At 39.8% G+C, this 22,880-nt stretch overlaps 1 protein-coding gene across 9 annotated transcripts in view; it reads left to right on the top strand.

The window, feature by feature from the left end:
• LOC136886864 (zinc finger protein OZF) overlaps positions 1-22,880 on the top strand; it is a 229,277-nt gene that overhangs the window by 106,998 nt on the left and 99,399 nt on the right. For 7 of the 9 annotated variants that reach the window (XM_068230660.1, XM_068230661.1, XM_068230656.1 and 4 more), the window contains 2 exons: positions 3,174-3,624; positions 22,157-22,215. In XM_068230660.1, coding sequence (XP_068086761.1) covers positions 3,174-3,624; positions 22,157-22,215 — 510 coding nt within the window. The remainder of the gene's footprint in view (positions 1-3,173; positions 3,625-22,156; positions 22,216-22,880) is intronic. The other 2 variants (XM_068230659.1, XM_068230658.1) reach the window with 2 other exon arrangements.

Below are 22,880 nucleotides of genomic sequence, written 5' to 3'. Positions count from 1 at the left end.
GTAAGTTTCAAAATAGTTGCTAAGTTGATTGTACAAAAGTGATTAAAATATTTTAGAAATTATTGGAACAATTGAGACTGCATGATAGTTCTGAAGAAATTCTTTGTCTTCACTTTTAAATAATGGAATAACTTTAGAAATTTTAACTGAATCAGGAAAAACTCCAAACTCTAAACACTTATTAAAAATAAAAGCTAGAGGTTCAGAAATCAAATGTATCATTCTTTTGATGTTGTAATTAGATAATATTACATGCTCCCGATCTCAACCTTTCTCTTACCTTGTGCATACTTCATCGCTTCGTTCCTGTAGACATTATACTGCTCTGCTTTCATTCCGTCTGCTTGCTAGTCTCCTTGGGCTTTTGCCCCTCCTCACGTCACATCGTGACGTCATCTGTCTCCAGTACTTTCTAGGCCTGCCTTCCCTGGCCTATATAACTCGCCGCTTCCCTTCGACCGGCGATCAGGTGTGCTTCGCATATTGTAATTAAGCAGTGGGAGCTTGTGCTTTCCGCACGGCTGGTCCGTGTTGGTTTTAACCTGACTTCAATCTTCTTCTTCAGACCGGGTGAGCAGACTTATTATTATTATTATTATTATTATTATTATTATTATTATTATTATTATTATTATTATTATTATTATTATTATGCTTTCACATTTGCCCTTTTCTTGCCTTGATAGGCTTTGCCACTGGTTTGGACTCTGAACTTTAGTCCCTTCAGGACTCAACAAAAATTATGGTGCACTAAATCTCGCTTCTGTGACCTATTATCGGAGTGTGGAGGAAAAGGAGTTGTGGATCGGCAACCTCATAAGTGACCTGGAACTATTTTCGTGTGGTGTAGTGAACGTCATTTTCCATCATTTTGAACTGGGACTTTGCAGCCTGATCCCTACCTATTTTACCATCCCCTTTCTTTCGCTTCCTTATTTTTCTTTTACTGGGGCTTTCCCTCGTCCTTTCCTCCCTCCTTTCTTTCTATGTTACTTTATGAAGATCTTAAAAGCTAATCAATGGTAAAATCTTGGTCTGCGAATCAGATAGTATACCTTCTCTTTACTTGTGAAACACTATCTTCTTTCCTATTTGAAGCAAAGTGTGTTTATTTGGGGGAATAAGATATTGTTTTACTTGGTCTCTTGCTAGCTTAGGGAATGTTCCATTCTACTTGTGTAAAAATTGATTACGCTTCCTCAAAACTTCTTCATAGTTCGACTTTGAATGACTTCAATTTACGTAAAATTCTTCTGATCTAGTCATTTTGTACCTCAACAAAGAAAATATTAATAATAACTCGTGTTTGATCGTCTGTTATTCCCATTTTTCTTGTACCTGTGTATATCAAAGATAATCTATTTTACTCACTCATGTATAATACATGTTATCTCTTTTTTGATGCTACTATAATACAATCTGTTACTTGAAACCTGTTGTTTCGGGTGTTATCATTCTTGTATCCCCTCCCATTTATTCTAAGTGTACCTGCCACGAAATTCCTCTTGGGAAAAGGCCCAAAATATAATTTCATACGATACTCCGCTGACGTCTTGCGATATTACATTTATTGTGCATTGGCAATATTCTCAGAAAACACAATATCAAGACCATTTTTAAGCCTAATATCACCATAGGCAATTGTCTGTGATCTGTCAAAGATCCTATTGGTTTAAACTGCGCTGGAATATATATGATTCCTTGCTCCTGTGGATCGGTTTATGTCGGCCAAACATGTAGGAAAGTAGCAACAAGGGTTAAAGAACATCGCAGGCACTTACGTTTTTGCCAGCCAGAGAAGTCTGCTGTGGCAGAACATGCCATACATAATGACCATCAAATAATTTTTGATGCAACTTCTGTCATTTGTAAAGAGAAACATTTTATTCCCAGAATCATTCGTGAGGCGATAGAAATTGCTAAACGCCCGAATAATTTTAACAAAGGTGACGGCTATATACTGAGTAGATCATGGCTACCCTCCATAGTTAACTCGTCAACATCTTTCTCCGTGACTCTGGAGGCCCTGGAATGAACTACAGTTCTAACAGGGTCTCTCTATCTTGAGTCTGTTTACTATGGAGAGACCGTAGCCATTTTGCTTTGTTGTTGCTCTGAAGACGATTCTGGTCGCAGGATTGAAACGTGTCAGCTGGTATTTATTTATTATTACACGACCTAATATCCCCAAATAATTATCATAATGTCATTTAGTGGTCGTGAAAGTCTACGTATTAAGATTTTTAAAATTTTATTACTGGGTCTCCACTAAACATGGCCTTTGTTATGGTGGTCAGGGGAATACATACTCAATCCATTGATTAGATTTCATCAAACTGCAGACCAAGGAAGCTGATTTATAAAAGAAGTCACTTTACAAGGCTTGCATACAACACGTCCAGGAGCAGAAAAGGAATATCAGACTAGGTCATGGGATTACTTATTGGAGCAATTGGAGCGATTCTAAAATTTACAGTTAACTTGAGAAGTTTTGGTGTTGAAAGGTGAAAATTACAGTTATTAGCTCTGAAAGTCATTTGTACATTACTGTAATAGTCTGTAACTTATCTCTAAATAAAATTCCCGAATGGACATCCCTTATCTAATTGGTTTTAAAAAAATATTCCTTCCACCATCGTATCTAATATTAGCGTTTGCACGAATTGATTGGTAGCCTATATCTTTCACCTAACCATTGACTGTATTATGTACACTATTTTTTAAGAACAATAATGCATTGTACTTTTTTCCATTATGATGATGTATATAACATTGTTTATCACTTGATTATATAATTTTAAAAATTCTTATACACACATCACAATGCTTCAAATTCAATTTTCTCAGCTATAAACATTTATAGTTGTAGTTTTAAGTGGAGATTTATGTGTATTTCTATTGTAAAGATACTACATTATTAATTTATTTTTATTTCATACAACTTACGCACTATTAAAATTGAAGACGGCATAATTGTATTGAATTAGAATTGAAGACATAAAATTTTACATTTCTCTGCCTTGTAAGTTAATTATATGTATTACGCCTGTTACCCACAGTGGTTGTAGGGTGAGCGATGGTCTCGCTTTTGGATGTTTTACCATAATCCAATGAGTATATTGAAATGTTTTTTTTTTTAATGCAGTGTAATAAATCTTTGGGTTATTTTCCAGTGCATCATACTCCATGCCTTCTTCCAGTGGAGGAGTTGGGGAGTTACCCACAATCGGGAACTTGTGTACCTTGAAGGATGAAATCATTGCACCCTACGCCTGTTCATGGTGCAGTGGCAGGTTCCGAAATAAGTTGCAGTTGAGGACTCACCTTCACTCTTTTCACATTAAATCTGAAGATGTGGTTTTCTCTTGCTCCATCTGTGATAATATTCACCTCAAGAGAACAGAATTCATGAAGCACATTTTAGAGTTCCACCCTCGGATGAACGTACACATATGTCCCGTGTGTAGGGAGGTTTTTCACGCTTACTGGGATCTTCATGAACACCTGTCAGACTACAGTGATAATGATTCTTATTTATGTGCAAGATGCGGCGAGATGTTTCCCGCTAGATCGACCGTGGAGCAGTACATGGAGATGGAGGAGGAATATTCTAGTAGGTCTAAGGTAAGCGTTACAGAATTCTACGAAGATTTTTCATGTAATCAGGACATCAAAACCAACACAAAAGAAATAGAATTCTACAAAGATTCTCCACGTAATCAGGACATCAAAACCAGCACAAAAGTACTAGTATTACACAAGGATTCTTTAAGTGATCAGGACATCAATGCCATCAATGCCAACACAAAAGAAATTTTTACTTATGATGTATGTGCTAAATCATGTTCACAAATGATTGCATTTGCTCAGCATAGATCAAGCCATTCACACAATGGTCAACTGGCTTGCTCCAGATGTGAACAGAAGTTTGCAACCCAGTCCTCACTACTCACTCACTTAAGAGCTCACGAATCACGCCCACACATGTGCGGGACGTGTAACATGATGTTCTCTAGGTGGTCGGATCTGTTACAGCACGTGACCACACATTATGATTATTACGCTTTGCGATGTTCAAAGTGCCAAAAGTGTTTTACCACGCCGTATGATCTCAAGAGACACAGGAATATCCATAAGGGCGCTTGTACTTCGAAAATGAGACGGCTACCAATTTACTTTCATAGAACTTATGCACCTACAAAGAAATGAAAACATGAAATTTTAAATGTTTCTGTATTGTTTTAAATTACTTATTTTAAATGAGCTATTTAAACACTTGAAAAATTAAAACAAACAAAAAATAATTTGTTCAAAGAAGTCCAAGATGATTTAGAAGAGTTGACTATTAGGCCCTCTACACACGGAGCTACTCATTAGAAACGTGACTGGTTTGTAACCGGGGTCACAAACTGGTTAGTAACTGAATAGTGACTCGGCTCCACACACGAAGCTACTGTACGGTGACGGAATCTTCCTGATTAGCCATTTGTAAAGTTTGGTGCGGACTTGCTAGATCGCTTCTTAACTTTGCTAGAATGTCAACCACTGACTCAAGTGATGAAGAAGACATGATTGTGCTTCATTATTTCAAGAGAAAAAAATAGAAGAAGGTATTGGGTTCACCCATATCTTGAAAAGAGCCACTGCAGATTATTCATAGCAGTAAAGGAGTTCGAACAAACGGATGCTAAATTTATTTCTTTTTATCGTGTGACCAAACACAGTTATATGGACTTGGTGCAGCTTATTTTTTTATTTTTGCTATGTGCTTTACGTCGCACCGACAGAGATAGGTCTTATGGCAGCGCTGGGATAAGGAAGGCCTAGGAGTGCGAAGGAAGCGGCCGTAGCCTTAATTGAGGTACAGCCCCAGCATTTGCCTGGTATGAAAATGGTAAACCACGGAAAACCATCTTCAGGATTACCGACAGTGGGATTCGAACCCACTATCTCCCAGATGCAAGCTCACAGCTGCGCGACTCTAACCGCACGGCCAACTCGCCCGGTGGTGCCATTTGACAGCAAAATACAAATGTGAGAGAATGTGTGAGTGCTGAGGAAAGTGAGCTAATAACTCTCAGGTAAGAAAAGTGAACTTCGTTTTTACAAACAAAAAACAAATTAAAACCTTAGAAAATAATTCTTTGCTTTCTCCGTAACGTCCTTTCTTGCGTAATCCTTCAGCGTATAATTGTACAGTAGAGGGGTGTTTTTCAATTTCTCCCACTAACTTTATGTTGAAAACTTGTTCGCTCGCCATCGTAAGGACTTGATCACTGGGAACTGAGGAACTAAACTCGCTGGTGACTGGCTCCGCGAGTCACCTGGAACTGATTACAAACTAGTTACTAACTGGTGGCTTTCCATTGAAATACACAGGAAGTGTCACTCAAGTACGCGGCCAGAAACTTCAGTTACTAATGAGTAGTTCCGTGTGTAGAAGGCCTTACAATGCAACAAATAACAAATATAGAAAAGAAAAGGTTTCTGAAGAACAAACATATAAGACTTAAACTGAAAACCTTACACCAAAAAATACATGTCATATCTGATGAAGAAAGAATGAAGAACAGGCAGCCACCTTAGAAAGAATGATGGTGATGATGCTTGTTATTTAAAGGGGCCTAACATCTAGGTCATCTGCCCTGTAAAGACTGAAGAGGCTTAAGGATAGGAGGGAGATGATGAACGCTAAATTCCCGGTTCGTTCCTTGAAGACTTAGGTGTATATGTGTGCTCCAGTGTGGACGTAAAATATGTAAATAAATAATAAATTAATTATGTGTTTTACTCCTGTTATCCAGCAGTGGTTGCAGGTTGAGGGATGGTCTTGCTTTTGGATATTATCGTATGTGTTTGCGCAGTGCATACTCACTCATACACTGCCTCTCAGATATTCTTAGTGGGGGATGTGATCAGTCGCTTTCTACAACAACAACAACAAAAAAATTAATACAATTTCCCTCATGATGGAGCTGCCACAAGGACAAAATGTATCAACTGTAACAGTCTAGTGTTTGAAATGTTTGGGCTAGTTAAAGTTTGTGTGTGTCTACAGATAAGACAGATTTTTGCTCACCTGCAACCACAAACATAAATGTTTTGGCTATTATTTACAGCCCTTTTATTTGTTGTCTATTGAGTTAAACATGGAGGACAGGTCAAAATCGAATTTCAGACATGGTTGAACAATATTAATTAATGAAGTTGGAAGTCCATACAGTGTTCAGAACTGGCGCAACCTATACCAATCTACTCCATATTATGGAGAATTGTTGAAAGAGTGATAGATAAAATGCTGCATTGTATTCCTATGCGATCCTTCGATAATGTATCCCACGAGAATATAGAACTAATTCTAAGCGCCATTCCTGTTTCACTAAAACTTAGAGAGCTAATTATTAAGAACGTCAGATCTTTATTAAGAAAGGTGTAGCTCATGGTGCTTCCCTCTTTACTATGCTATTCAGTTTAGCAGTCGATCGTATTTTGAGAGAACTAAGTGAAAGGGCAGTCACCGAGAATATGGGTACAACAAATACCGGCAATGGAAAATCTGATAGGGCTTGTTTTTGCCGATGTTCTGGCACTATTGTGTAAAAACAAAGCAGCAGCTGAACATCTTGCAGATATAGCGACAACTTCTTTAGCCAAGATCGGACTTCAAATTTTCGTGGTATTTACTTCAAAAAGTAAAGCCGTATTGATTAATAAAGTCAGCTGATCACCTCTGCTCTGGAAATACAGGTCGAGTGCATTTCACTGGATGAAACGATACGTAGCTTTGGGTAACATATCAAGACAAACTTTAATTTAATCCTTCTGCAGTGGTCAGTCAGGTCACAAGGTATTCGAACCAGCTGGTTAATTCACCCCCCTTTCCTCCTTTTTTTTTTTTCCTAGTGGTTTTACGTCGCACCGACAGATATAGGTCTTATGGTGACGATGGGATAGGAAAGGCCTAGGAGTTGGAAGGAAGTTTCCGTGGCCTTAATTAAGGTACAGCCCCAGCATTTGCCTGGTGTGAAAATGGAAAACCACGGAAAACCATCTTCAGGGCTGCCGACAGTGGGATTCGAACCACTATCTCCCGGATGCAAGGTCACAGCCGCGCACCTCTAACCGCACGGCCAACTTGCCCGGTCCATTTCATTCTGGACCAGAAGCTAAATATACTCGACCAGTATATTTGGTCACAGCTAATCTATCCATTGCAGTGTGCACCTCTTAAAAACCTGATAATGAAATTGCTTGGCAACACTGATTAAATTATAAGGAGTTCCATTAATGAAATTATTGGATTACCTACTGAAATGATTTATGCACCACGCAGTCATAGAGTAATTGGAATTTCAAAACTCGATGGGAGGCTATCATGTAGCATATACCGGTAAATATTTGCTTAAGGGTGATGCGTGTGAGAAGCCGCTAGAGAGCTCCGCTAACTTGCAACAAAGGAGCCTACCACTTATTATGACCAATGGTAAAGCATTCTTAAATTCATACCCTCGTTATTGGAGAAGTCTTCCTTGTGAATAATTGAGATTTTCTTCTGAAGGCACAGAGAAAGGTTCTCTGCGAAACGTAGAGAATTTCACCTTGTTTTCTTGACATGGCATAAGCTTGTATCGTGTCTATACGGGAAGTTGATGGTTTTAATAATTATTTCTCTCTTTCAGAATCATTTTGCAAGCTCGTAATTTAAATTATACACTCATGCTCAGAAATTAAGGATAATGCTGATACATGGTGAAACAACGCTATGTTGTGCGGTTTGCGGTTTTAAATCACCTCGGGGTATGACCATGTGATGCATTTGACCTGTGGTCGTCGCACGGTGGCCCTGACAGCAGTCCAAATACGCAGAGGTGTGTTGGTGCATGTCAGAGTACGGTGCAACGAGTAAGTGTGCAGATGTTTTCAGACGTGCTAATGGTGACTGTGTGGTGAAAATGGCTCAACCAACACATATTGATGACGTTATGAGGGCTAGAATAATAGAGCGACTAGAGGCTGGTCAAACACAGCAGGTCGTAGCACGGGCCCTCCGTGTTCCACAAATTGTGATCTCAAGATTATGGCAACGATTCCAGCAGACAGGAAACGTGTCCAGGCGCTACAGTACGGGACGTCCGCAGTGTACAACACCACAAGAAGACCGATATCTCACCATCATTGCCCGCAGACGGCCACGGATTACTGCAGGTAGTCTTGCTCGGGACCTTGCCACAGCCACTGGAACACTTGTCTCCAGACACACAGTCTACAGACGACTGAACAAACATGGTTTATTCGCCCTGAGACCTGCAAGGTGCATTCCACTGACCCCTGTTCACAGGAGAGCCCGTACAGCCTGGTGTCAAGAACACAGTACATGGTCATTGGAACAGTGGTCACAGGTTATGTTCACGGACGAGTCCAGGTATAGTCTGAACAGTGATTCTCGCTGGGTTCTCATCTGGCGTGAACCAGGAACCACATACCAACCTCGTAACGTCCTTGAAAGGGACCTGTATGGAGGTAGTGGTTTGGTGGTTTGGGGTGGGATTATGATTGGTGCACGTACACCCCTGCATGTCTTTCACAGAGGAACTGTGACAGGTCAGGTGTATCGGGACGTCATTTTGCACCAGTATGTCCACCTTTTCAGGGGTGCAGTGTGTCCCACCTTCCTTCTGATGGACGATAACGCACTGCCCCACCGAGCTGCTATCGTGGAGGAGTACCGTGAAACAGAAGAATGGAGTGGCCTGTCTGTTCTCCAGACCTAAACGCCATCGAGCACATCTGGGATGCTCTCGGTCGACATATCGCTGTATGTCTTCAAACCCCTAGGGCACATCAAGAGCTCCGACAGGTACTGGTGCAAGAATGGGAGGCTATGCCCCAGCAGCTGCTCGACCACCTGATCCAGAGTATGCCAAATCGTTGTGCGGCCTGTGTACGTGTGCATGGTAATCGTAACCCATATTGTTATCGGAGGAAACAGTGGCATTTTGTAGCACGTGCTTTGGGACGGTTTTCTCAACTTATCACCAATACCGTGGACTTGCACATATGTTTTGTTTGTGTTCACTATGTGCCTATGCTATTAGCGCCAGTTTTGTGTAGTGCCACGTTGTGTGGCTCCACGATATGCAATTATCCTTAATTTATGAGCATGAGTGTAGATATAGGTTCAATGACACTGTTTTATATTGTAGGTTTAATGAATTTTTGTCTTTCCCAAATTCACCTGTAGCTCTGACATGCATACATTATCATAACACCTTAGTACTGTTATATATTAACCTTGCAAGTGTTGGGTTTTCAACGCACTGACATACCCCACAATTTAGGGTTTTGCATGCTCGTTAATAAACCCCATGTGAAAACTCATAATACATATTTTTACAAATAGCTAAGTTATACATGAAAAAGTGATAAATTACAAAATCTTTATGATTAATAATGTTTTTGCATGTTATTTCACAAAATGTATTGGTAGACACAAATGTTGTTATTCTTTGCACTAAAATATGGTCCTCTGGTTCTCCTTTTGGACTGATTTTAAGATAGATAACTTTTATCGCTGAAATGAAAGAACTGTAGAATTGATTTACAATGATAACAGAGCATGAGCTGAAAAATATAGGAGTGTGGATAAATGGATGAGTAGACTGGTATTCTTATACTGCTATGGTGTGTTTGTGTACATGACCCTCAGCATAATCCCTAAAAAATCAATGCAGTCCTTTCACAATTACATCAGTCTGATTTTGTACTCAGGCTGAGAGGGGAGTTCCTGGATAATTATTTTCTATGAACTGTGAACGAATAAATTTTTGCACCTTTCTGCAGAGGGCGGGTTAAATATTCTTAGTCACTTTCACTTATTCCTTTACCTCTATTATTATACTTTCAGGAGAGAAGTCATCATAAACTTCTTCATCCATGTATGAGAAATCAGAATCCTCACATCATTCATCAAAGTTTCAAACACTTTCTCACTATCTAGTACTATTTTAGCAAGACTGTGAGCGACCATGTTCGTAAGCAAGCAGTTGATTCACACACACATACTAGGCTTACAGAACTTCACGTGAGGATAGGAATAAGCGTGCAAGTTCAGTAATGTACCCAACAGATGGCAGACAGCGTATGTTTTTGAAGCAGTACTCAGGAACATAAGAGAAACAAAGACATGACACTCGGAAATTTGACATGCATTATATTGCGCCATGACTCGCATTGGGTTAAACTTATTTAAAGTCACTACGAGGATTCTAAAAGGGCTGCCTGGCCGAGGCGGTAAAGGCATTCTTAGTTCGCCCGGAAGGACGTGGGTTCGAATCCCCGTCAGGAAGTCGTAAAATTTAAGAAACAAGATTTCTACTCGCGGAGGTGCATATGACCCTGAGGTTCACTCAGTCTACACCAAAAATGAGTACCAGCTTAATTCCTGGGGGCAAAGTCGGCCAGGTGTAGAGCTAACCACTCTACCCCATCACGTGCCAAGTTTACGAATAGTGGAAGCCTTTACCTTCCACCGCTCCAAGGGCCTTCATGGCCTGTATTGAGATGACTTTGCTTTTTACCAGGATTGTAAATTATTCATATAGTTGTAAATAGAGATGAGCTTAAGACTTTATAGGTTTGTGGTCGAATTTTCAACCACACCACTTAAAGTTCAATTTCTCTTACATTGTATTATGAATATCAGCCTAACGGTGTTAGGCTACTGGAATGGAACGTTCTGTGGTCAGAAAATCAGCCGCAATGCACTGATAAACAGAGTGCAGCACTTTGCAGCGCGCAATGCACGTTGTGGTCGAAAATTGATCCACAATCCATTCAGCTCACCCACTGTGCATGGAAGCAGATCATGTCATGAGGTAAGTTAAATTTATTCTATAATATTCCATTCATTCCTGTATATAGTGGTTCTAAGGTAATCTTAAAATATGTTTTACCGTGGAAATAGCACAACAGATGTTGTAGCATTGTAGTTATGTAGCTTAGAGAGAGGGCATGCTTTCGTAACCTCACTTTGTTCAAATTCATGCCAATATTTTTACGCTCATCCTAAACTCACAGTGATAGGAATATGTGCTTATCAAGATACATGTCTGTGCTATGTCGTTAACTAGTTCAACAAATATATAGTCTCCATATGTGTTGCTCTAACTTGTTATAGCATTTTGTTCATGGTAGTGTCAAGTGTTCCAGTGGCCACCATGATTCCTTGTGAGCCGGGCTGAGTAGCTCAGACGGTTAAGGCGCTGGCCTTCTAACCCTAACTTGGCAGGTTCGATCCTGGCTCAGTCTGGTGGTATTTGAAGGTGCTCAAATACGACAGCCCCGTGTTGGTAGATTTACTGGCACGTAAAAGAACTCCTGCGGGACTAAATTCCGGCACCACAGCGTCTCCGAAGACCTTAAAAAGTAGTTAGTGGGACGTAAAACAAATAACATTATTATTATTATTATTATTATTATTATTATTATTATTATTATTATTATTATTATTATTATTATTATTATTATTATTCCTTGTGAACACAAAATTCTTGATCATTGCGTGCTGTTTCATTCCGTACAGTGTCGGCCTGAAACAACAAAATTGTTTATTTAATCGCTCACTCGGTTACCTCTTATCTACGTAAAACTGTTGATTTTGTTGTAGGCTACAATCATGGTAAGGAGGCTTGATTGCTTGGATGTGGAAGCACTACTCATTATTTTAGATACAATAACAGAAGGAGGAGGAAAAAAATAGGGTATCCTCACTGGGGTGTTTCAGCATCTGGTTGTGGACATCATGGGTCTGTGTTTCGGGGAACACCACAGGTCTGGGCGTTGCCTGTGATTAGTACCCACTGTGTGAAGAACACCACGGGATAGTACGAGTCCCTGTGATTAGCACCACTATGTGAGGAACACCACAGGTCTGGGCGTTGCCTGTAATTAGTACCCACTCTGTGAAGAATACCACGGGATAGTACGAGTCCCTGTGATTTAGCACCACTATGTGAGGAACACCACAGGTCTGGGTGTTGCCTGTGATTAGTACCCACTCTGTGAAGAACCACGGGATTGCACGGCTCCCGGTGATTAGCACCACTATGTGAGGAACGCCACATGTCTCTGCGTTGCCTGTGATTAGTACCCACTATGTGAAGAACACAATGGGATAGTACGAGTCCCTGTGATTAGCACCACTATGTGAGGAACACCATGGGTTTGCGTTGCCTATGCATGGCGCCATTATGTGTGACATACCATAGGTCTGCGTTACCTGTGCGTAGTACATTACCTGCAAGTAGTACCACAATGTGAGGAACACCGTGAGTACGTTACTTGTGAGTAGTACCGCTACATGAGAAATACCATGGTTCTACTTTACTAGCGATAACTACCACTATGAGGGGCTGTTGACCTGGATTTTGAACCCCTTTAGACAACAAGCATCATCGATTCAGGATTGTGCTTTGGAAGCAGCCCCTTGGTCAGTAATACTATTGTTTTATGATAGATTCTTGGAGGTTGGGGCATTGCGGGTCGGATCTACTGATTGTTTTAAGTTCATAATCATTGTTCATCATCTTCTTTTGAATTCTGGTCAGTGGATTGATTTTGGAATTATTTTTAACTTTTAATATTGTGAGTTGGACCCGCTGATTATTTTACATTCTTATTCATCCCGTTGACTCGTCACTCCCCGCTGTAACAACAAGGACAACACTTCGCTCACTTTATCTGTGCATGACATGAGATAATTAAGAATTAAGAAAATAAGCCATACCTTATGACTGAAGATGTTGGAAATGTTCTCCTCTTGCATCCACACATTTCTGGCGTTGTCTTAGGAAACTCCAATTCACACGCTTACGTTCGTCTTCCATAATTGAGGCTATTTCTTTCCAGATACGTTTTTCCTGTTCATCGAACGTGTGAGAATTTCTTGCATACATTTTATGTTGCAACAGCGCAAGCTGTGCTGATCTGATAATGCTGAAACCTACCACAGACATAGACAACAGTGCCATCTAGTGGCTGGTGTGCACACAACCACATAGAGCCAACCTAAAGAAAGTAGAGGAAAATTGCAGGTACTTATTGACTTAACTACGTACCTCATTAGAAGTAATAGTAGTTTCGGTCAATATCTTGAGCTACATATAAAGGGAACTTAAAAACACATTATATATAAACAATGATGCGACAAACAATATCAAGACTACATAGTCTTCTATGGTAAGTCCTAAAATGTAGGGTCAATAAAAAAACTTCCACTCTGGATAATCGTAAAAGCTTCTTTGAGATTTGTCCTATGAATTATGAGAAGAAAAAAAGTTCACATTGTCTTTTACAAATTGCAACGTCCTTAAAACTTGTTCTAGAAAAGTATTGCACATTTATGTCTTGAAATTTAAACTAACACCCTATTTACTAAATTTCACTGTTGACAGGAAACCAGCAAAAGTAACGCATAGAATCTCTTGTAATTTTGTGTTATAAAACTACCGCTGACAGTGATAATACTTTGTTGTTACTCAAGGAAGAAAGCCGGTGTGGTCTTATGAGAGGGAGATATCCTAAAAATGTTACTATACGTTGTTTAAAGGTCAAATGGACTGACATGAAATTGAGAAATCAATCGTGTTTCAATCCATTAGGTTCCAAGGTATACTGGTTTGAAGAAAGAACGGAACTTGCAACAGAAAGGGAAAGAAATAGCACTTGTTGATTGGAAAATAAGAAGATCTGAAAAAATCCTAGATATGTATGTTAAAATTTGTACTTACTTTCTTTCGCCCGTGACGACCTTATTGCCGTTGCCTTGTGTGCAGACTGACTTTTACCCGCTGTGCAAGGATTGCTATGAGATTCATTTGTATGGGTGGGCGAAAGAGGTGGAGTCGTGCTTGAGTGCGTTGGAAGGGGAGAGGGGTTAGGGGAGTGTTTACGTTTGCCAACATGATTAGCAATTACCTTGCGGTATTATCTGAGAATAAAGCAGGGCCTCTCAGGGTGCATGCACCAGTGCATTGTTTAATATTGAAAACTTCATATTTTTTCCGTATTGAAAGGAGACTAACATACAATAAAGGAGAATACAAATGATCCACCTTATATCAATACAAAATATGTTGTTAATACAACATCACAACATTTTTATTAGGGACCAGTTTAGATGTCTTTAGACACCATCAGCCACAATAGGTCAAATGAACAAAGATACATATATTATAATACAAATTATAGACCATTAGTAATACAATGACATTAATTGGATGAAATATACTACGTGATGGTGCTTAAAATTCATTCTTACAAAATTTACAAGTTAGGGACTTCATGGTCGAATAATAAAATAGAAGTGAAAAAATATTAACAAATGGTTTAAAAAGTCTTTGTCACTGTATAATGCCTAAAAGTCTTGAGCATGGCGTGAATAAACACAGGATGAATGTTGACATCTAAAAGCTGACGTAAAACGTTGTTCCTCTCTTGATAATATGTAACTTGGTAGTGGCCTGCATCATCGGTTTTCATAAGGTAAACAATAAATTAGAAAGTAATTAAGCAAGTGGATCGTGGTAACGGCATTGGCAGAAGTATTGTTGTGAAACCAGAAAGTTCTCGATCCAATGTGGGACCTTGATGGGCCTTTTTGTACAGAGAACGGAGAGGAACTGAGGCGCAAAGGTCCTGTGCACAGTGCATCGGTCTCCCTCGGCTTGGCTCGGACCAGTGGGTGTATGTGTCGTCTTCGTCATACCGGAAATCTCAAAATAGACATGCTCCCAACTAACACATGAATTGGCACGGAAACCTTTCCTCATCGAGTAAGTTAGGTCAAAACTACCGCTGCCATCCACAAAGAGGGTCGAAGTGCACCTAGCGGAGAAAAGGAAGAAGAGAGGAAATGCCTCTGGATTTCTACAGCACGGATGCCATGTTCGATCGGAACTGGTCCCATGCCAACCAGAGACTAATACCTGTTGTACATCAAATTTTTCTTTCATTTCATTACTTCACAAGAAAAACGGCCAAATTTTGTCAAAGATTGTTGAACATTGTTGAAGGTTAGACATGGGTATCAGTGGCGTGCACTGAACGTTATCTACCCCAGGCAAATAATTTTGTATTTACATTTCATTAATACTGCTTAGAACGCTTTTTACAAAGTTTAAAAAACTGCGATCATCTAAGCCAAGCCAAGTACAGCTGTCTCGACAATCCGCTCGCACTACCACAGTTCAGCTTCTCCAGTGAGTTGGATTTCCTTGCTCGCGCGAAAGAGAGCTACCCCAGCGAAATTTAAGTCGTTTGGTTGATGCGTGCACTTGAAGCTTCCTTGTCCTGGGAGTGGGGCATGGCTGTGGGCCCATCCCCGACAGCAATTTACGGCGACAGGCCATCTAGCTAAGGTAAGGGATGTTAGTTTTAATACTTGACACGCAAAGTGTTCAGCACCACACACTAGAGACTACAAGAAAAATATCAACATGTTAACAGTATAGCCACTTGCATATCGTCTTGCTAATAAAAATAGAGCCAGCTTATGCAATCAATTGTAGTATAGAAGAATATATTTTATTTTTGGATTTTGGCATGTATAATTTTTTTGTGAGCAATTCATTGATGGCACGTGTAGAGTATGTTTTCCGATAGCTGCAGAAATATATTTAGGTTGCCCAGCATTAACACAGAGATAAGCGTGAAGTAAAAGAATTTTGTATAGTCGTATATAGTGAAGTTTTGTAGTGTTCCTCTTGGATTATAGGTGAAGTTTTTGTGAGTTCTGTGCCATTCTTCATGAATATAACGTGTTATACGTCGTGACGAATATTTTCCCTCGTTTGTCGTTGATGCACGTATACTTGGTAAGTGAATGAAACTATAGGACTTCGGCGACGGTAAAATACCAGTTAAATTTTGCTGATTCAGTTTAGGTTAGGCTTTTAAAAATTAAAAACAAATATTTAGTCCCAGTGTACTTTTGTGAAAACCTTGACGGTACTATTACAAAGCATCGCCGGGTGAAACTGTAAGTACATTCTTTAAAATCTGCTCTAGATATAGTTATGATGGTGTCATCACGGCCATGAATAGCAATTTGTGACTTTTTGGAACCAACAGAGGAAGCCATACAATGGATCACCCAACTGGACATTCTGCTATAACTAAATCTTGCTTCCAGGAAACATGTTTCTTGTCTGTGTATATTTGTAAATATTATGAACTCGTATATTTGTACCTAACTTGTTGCCATATGCTAATAATAATAATTTCTGAAAGACCTTTCTCAAATAGCCCTTTCCACGAAAAATGCATCCTTATAAAATGGTAATGTTGAATTTAGAGAGGCCGGCCCCGTGGTGAAGGGGTAGCGTGCCTGCCTTTAGCCCGGAGGCCCTGGGTTCGATTCCCGGCCAGTTTAGGGATTTTTCTTTCAACCTAAGGGCTTGTTCGAGGTCCGCTCAACTGACGTGATTAGAATTGAGGAGTTATCTGACGGTCAGATGGTGGCCCCGGTCTCCAAATCCCAGAATAACGGCTTTGAGGATGCGTCGTACTGACCCTCGACCCCTCGTGATATGCAGGCTGAGCAAGAGACATTTTTTGCAGCTGGGGTAATGAATGTGTTTACCGTGCGCCACTGGAAAATATAGCATTTTGTTTAAACACGGAGAAAAGGCAAACAGTAGTTGTTGTTCTTGGACTAGCGGTGGGGTGTATTCTTAAAAAGAAAAGAAACTCGCATTACACCATATGGGGAAAATAATAATATGGTGGTCTTAGTTCTATTCCAAGAGTAGAATGCCGCTATTCTATTGCCATCTGTTCTGGGAAACGTGAATTATCTCGACCATTTCGTTCGTTCAAATATGAACGGAAGTCCAGAAGAGGCTTCCATCTGGAACACGGAAAACGGACGAACGATGGTGGAGATGGTGAGCTGCCCGACTTCCCGGACTCGCTCCTGGGCTCCTGGCTTCAATTAGTAGACGAATAAGTTTGAGTGGCGTCTTTAAAAGTAGGAAAGATCACAATACGAAGATAAAGTTGGTATAGAAGAGGACAAATTGGGGCAAATATTAATTTATAGGAAGGGGAGTTAGGGATTGGAATAACTTACCAAGGGAGACGTTCAATAAATTTCCAATGTCATTGAAATCATTTAAGAAAAAGCTAGGAAAACAACAGATAGGGAATCTGCCATATGGGCGACTGCCCTAAATGCAGATCAGTATTGATTGATTGATTTTTGATCTACTCTCGTAGTGGAAGCAAATGAGCTAATTCCCTCAGCCCATCACTACGTTGGCCAGGGTGTAAAGAAAACATTCTGACTTGGCATAGGGTTGCCATCCTAGCGAATTTCCCGCTAAGGCGGCATTTTGATGTGTCAGAGGATTTCCTAGTCGCTGTGTAAAATGTAAATGTAATGTCACACATTTATGGCATAATTGGCGTAATCGTCACTGAACCAAATTAGCGGGATAAATCAGAATGCACCTTGTCGCCAATCATAAAACTGCACGACATGAAAGTAAAACAATCAAACAACGTTGATACGTAGTTAGAACACATTACTATTCAAGTACAGTACATTAATTTATTTCAAACAATTTTTGGGAAATGCGAACTCTTGGCGGCCGCCCTGGGCGGGTAAGAGTACGCATGTCAAATAATTTATTTATAATTTTCCCTGTAAATAAACATGTTACCGTCCGTATACGGCAATAAAATTAAAACACCTTTCAACTATACCCAGTGAGAAAATGTCTGAAGAAACAGCTAAGACGTCTTTGAAACAACTAACAATAGTCACAAACAAAAGCGCCTTCGCCCTCGTAAAAGGAACATAATTCGTGCCACCATTCAGAACACTCATTACACTGCACCCAGGCATCATCATCCTGCACTTCACCACACCTTGGGCAGACTTATTCCACAGTTTCAGTTTCGACCACCTTTGAAGTTGAGGTTGAGGGTTTATCAGTGGCTTTGGACGTCACAAAGTTAAGTTTACTCCTAGTCGAACTTCTCGCAAGTGTTCCTCTGTCTTTCTTCCCAGCTTTAGATTTTACCCTCTCTCCCTTCCTACGAAGCTCTTCATCCTTTTTTACTTGTTTCTCCACGAGTTCATTTTTGTATGGAGAATCTGATAGAATTTCAGACCGTTTTTTCCATGAATTTTGGTGTGAGTTTTGTTCTCGTACTTCGGCGCAGTGGGTGAAGGGCATTGATCCTAACACTTCCATTAGATTTATCGTTTGCTGTTTTTTCTGCCGTCTTTTCAACTCTTTCCACCTCTGAGTTCACTTCCATAGCTTCTCTCTCTACCGAATCTTCTTCGAAGTCCTCTTCAGGCATTAACATGAGTGACCTCTGCGGGAAGAACATCTTCCTCCGAAAAAAAATATTAAGGTTGAATTGGTAAATACCCGTAGCAGAAAATGAGTGTGCCACCTTTTCAGTATTTGCTACTCTACCACTTTCCCACTTCTTCAGCGTAGATTTTCTTGAAGGGAGCAAAAATAACCCTATCCAGTGGCTGCATCATGTAACTTGTGTCATTTCAGTGACAGCTCTCGCTGGATGAGAACACAACTTTCCCACTTTTTCAGCGTAGATTTCTTGAAGGGAGCAAAAATGACCCTATCCAGTGACAGCATCATGTGACTTGCGTGAGGTGGCAGGGACAGGAGAATTACGTGGTTCTCTCTGCAGAAAATCACAGCCGGGAGAGAACAATGGGACACATGATTATGCAGAATGAGGAGAACAGGGTCATTGGCAGAAGGTTTTGAGTGATTAACGAAGTGTCGTAACCATTTTAAGAAAAGCTCTGTGTTCATATAACCAGAATCTGAAATCATAGGCAACGTGCCTGTAGGCGCACCTTCGAAAAGTTCCAATTTCATGCGTCTTCTACGGAAGATAAGACCCACTGGTATGTAATTCCCAGTTGGATTTAGGCAGAAAACAGCTGTAGTTATCTGACCTTTCTCCCCAGACTTAATTTTTCGAACACTTCTCTTACTAATTTTCGCATAAACTTTAGGTGACTTGTCTGGAACAGTGGAAACTCCTGTCTCATCCATGTTAAATATTCGATGCGGTGGAAAATGGATACTTTCGAGGCAGTCCTTCAAATTGACAAAGAATCTGCTTTCCTGAACGGTGTTAAGCCCCATAGCTCTGCCTAAACTACACTGCTTGGGGGTGCGAAGAGAGAGGCCCTGTCTCTTACAGAAGTTCACTACCCAGTTCTTGCCTGCTTGCTTTCTTTCTTCATTGAAAGGATGTTGAAGTCCGTTCAAACTTGCGAAATCGTACGCCACGTTCATCAGCTGCTTTCTGGTTATTCCATGAAATCTTGAATCTAAGTCTTGAATATGTTTTGCGAGCTCACTTTCCATGGATTCATTAAATACTTTCTTAAATCGGCCCAATGAATCCAGAACAGTACCCTGCAAGAACAATAAAAATTGCTAACTGAAATTGTATGTTCCCCATCTTTCCCTTTACACTATGTCAACTAATTTGGAGCCTGAAAGACAATACTTACTGCTTTAAATCTTTTCCGAAGGGTAGCCTTATTGACTCCTATTTTCTTCGCCACGGATAGTTGACTCTCTCCATTCTTTAGAAGGAACTGACTAAAATTTTGAACAGTGGAAACTTCAGTGCCGCGTTTGAACAAATATTTCAGAGTTCTCATAATTTCTCAGAAGTTCATCTTTTGTGATTAATTTAATTTAAAATTTAATTTTCATATCTCATAGAAGAACTTTAGGCTTTTCAAGTGTGCTATACATCAAGGTTTACAAACGGAAAAACTGTAAAACTTTCAACAGTAATTTAAATTCTCATGTCAATTTGCAATTACAAGTGTGTGCTCATATTTAGAAAGACTTTAGTTGGAAATCTAATACCTCGTATTCTCACATATGAAAGACTTTGGAATCAGTGATATTCATTTAATTTTCATGAACAGAATTCAGGAAAATGATGTTCAAACTTTAAATTTCAATGCCAGATTTGAGTCCAATAATCATATTGAAGGGTGAAGAATCAATAATTTGTTTAAAAAAAATTTATAACCATCTATTATTCACTCTGCGAGTCTATCCTACTCTGTATCGGCTCCAAAACCAAGTTCCACTCTCTGAGGTCCTATTTATGCCCATTACCCAAAAACTTTTCCTGGTACAATACATACATACATATAGACAGACAGAAATTACGGAAATTTAAAAAGTGCATTTCTTCGCTACTATGGACACAACCGATGCAGAAATACCATCCATTTTAAATTCTGAGCAATGCACAGACACAACTTTTATTATATATATATAGAGAGAGAGATTTAAGGTAGGCTTGAACAATATTCTTAGACTCTCCAAGTAATATAGCTATAAAATATAATATAGCCACTGGTGAATACACGTCGTTATCACGGCGAGTTTTATAAATATACGGCTAGAAAACTGCTGTTCAAAGACGCCCCTTACAGTCATTACACAGCTGAAGACCAAACAGTCCTCCGCAAGATGTCGAAGAGATCTCAACTGTCCTGTCCACACCGCTTCGTGCTTAACCCAAGACTCGAACCGCTGTGTGTATTTGTCTGTTCTGATCCATTACACACTAAAATAGGATATTTAATTATTATTTAGGTATCTGGAGAGAAATTCCTGAGTCAGATTTTATGTCATACTTGCTGCACCTTTTTCTTCAAGCTCCAGGATTTGATGCAGACTTTCACTAACAGTGATCTCTTTTTGAAGTTCGAGTAGCCCTGTTACTTGTCAGTAATGGGTACACACTCCTAGTTAGTTAATAGTCCAGGTAATTGTTATTTTCCTAAATCAGAGGTGCTCACGTTGGGCATTCCATCCCGCGGGCGCCCAGTACTGTAAGTGGGCAGGCGATGAGCTTATGCTATTCAGCCACAATGCCATGGCTACGTCACAGGCTATGGGGTTGGGCAAAGTTCTCCCAGTCAAACTCGATCACTGCTGCAATACCCGAGATTGAAATTGAGACATAAAATAATGAAAGAAAGGGGGCAGAATTCCACGTCATTTTCAATTTACATTGTAAGAAATAAGTTATTTATGTTCATTGCCGTTTATTTATTTTGACCGGATACAATAAAGAGTTAGGCCTACAGCCTCAGATATTTTTATAATGTACAAAATGAATTACAATTTTCACTATTACATTTTAAGAGGGGCTTTAGAAACAGCTCTAATATAATGCGGAGTTAAGGCGGATAAGCTGTGGCTTGTGGTGGTTTGGGTATAAATTATCTGATAAACTCACCAACAATCCAATCATACTTACCGGCAATAAAACCAGGGAGATTATTTATTTGAAGGCATACTGTACATCTATCTGATGGAGATATTTACATTGTTGTACTTTCATCTTGGATAGTAAATATCTATGTCCTCATTCATGATGAAACCCCCTCTCGATATTTAGAGGCTAGCTATTATAACTGGACGCTTGTTAAATTTAAAGTACTATTTTTATAAATTCAGTGAACAGGGAAAGTCACACAACACTAATCAATATGCAAAATCATTGTTGCATTATGTAATTAAATTACTTTTTGCTTAATGAATAACACAAATTTTACATTTTAAAAACTGGAAATACTGTCATTCCCATCCAAGCAATTGTAAATCATAGCTTGTATGCTTAAATCCTGTTCCTTTTTAGACTGTACACAAAAATTATAACTTGTCAGTTTTCTTTGAATTAATAAATATAAGAAAATAAAACACACAGTTTATATTGAGCGCAGTATACATCAAACCAGAATATCTTGAAAAGGTCAGTATTTTGTTGTGATGATAGAGTTTTATTTTAAGTAATGTACCCCAATCAATACTTTGGTGAGTAGTGGAGGCGAGCTTCACAATCGCAATCGAATGTCAATGCTCCCTCGCATCCCTGCAAACTGTGTTCGCTCTCTCGCTTCACTGTGACGTATGCTTGCTACCTAAGCCACCTGCATTTACGCCAGGCCGGCCCGGCCGTACTGGGCTAGCCTCATCGGGCACCCAAGTGAGCACCTCTGGCCTAAATGTTGTCAGTGGATTTATGTAATCCTATTATAAAGTAAAATGTTTCCCTTTCCATGTAGACTGAGACGCCAGGTGACATTATCAATGGGAACAGTAGCGATGGGACTTCTCCAAATTGGTAAGTACTCTTAAGAGAGTATATTAAACTAAATAGTGGAACTTATACTGGTGCAGGTTTTCACGGCTGATCTATTTCTTGGATGTTAGGCCTTGTTGTTCTTGTGAGCCAAGAGGTTGTGTTTGCTGCAGCAAAATGGAGCTCTTCTTCTTGGCTTTAGAAGCTAATACATGTAGCAAAATGAAATCGAGAGAGCTGTTGAGTTTCCTCCATTATCTGAGGACAAACGCAGAGACATGTGAGAGAAAGGCATTCATTCCATACATCCCAGTAATTACGGAAAGGATGGGCAAGGTTTTAAAGCATCGTAACATCTTCTGCTACGATGATTTATTCAGTGAAATCTTTTTTCCCCCAAGTAAAGAATGAATTATTTTCAATTATTTTTTTAAACAATATCTGTTCCAGCTTAAAGTTCTTTTGACCGAGCTCGATAGCTGCAGTTGCTTAAGTGCGGCCAGTATCCAGTATTCGGGAGATAGTAGGTTCGAACCCCACTGTCAGCAGCCCTGAAAATGGTTTTCCGTGGTTTCCCATTTTCACACCAGGCGAATGCTGGGGCTGTACCGTAATTAAGGCCACGGCCGCTTCCTTCTCACTCCTAGGCCTTTCCTGTCCCATCATCGCCATAAGACCTATCTGTGTCGGTGCGACGTAAAGCAAGT

Source organism: Anabrus simplex, chromosome X (assembly GCF_040414725.1).
Source record: "Anabrus simplex isolate iqAnaSimp1 chromosome X, ASM4041472v1, whole genome shotgun sequence".
In the NCBI taxonomy this organism is placed as follows: Eukaryota; Metazoa; Arthropoda; class Insecta; order Orthoptera; family Tettigoniidae; genus Anabrus; species Anabrus simplex.
The sequence above is the reverse complement of the archived record's forward strand: the minus strand, read 5'-3'. Positions and strand labels throughout refer to the sequence as shown.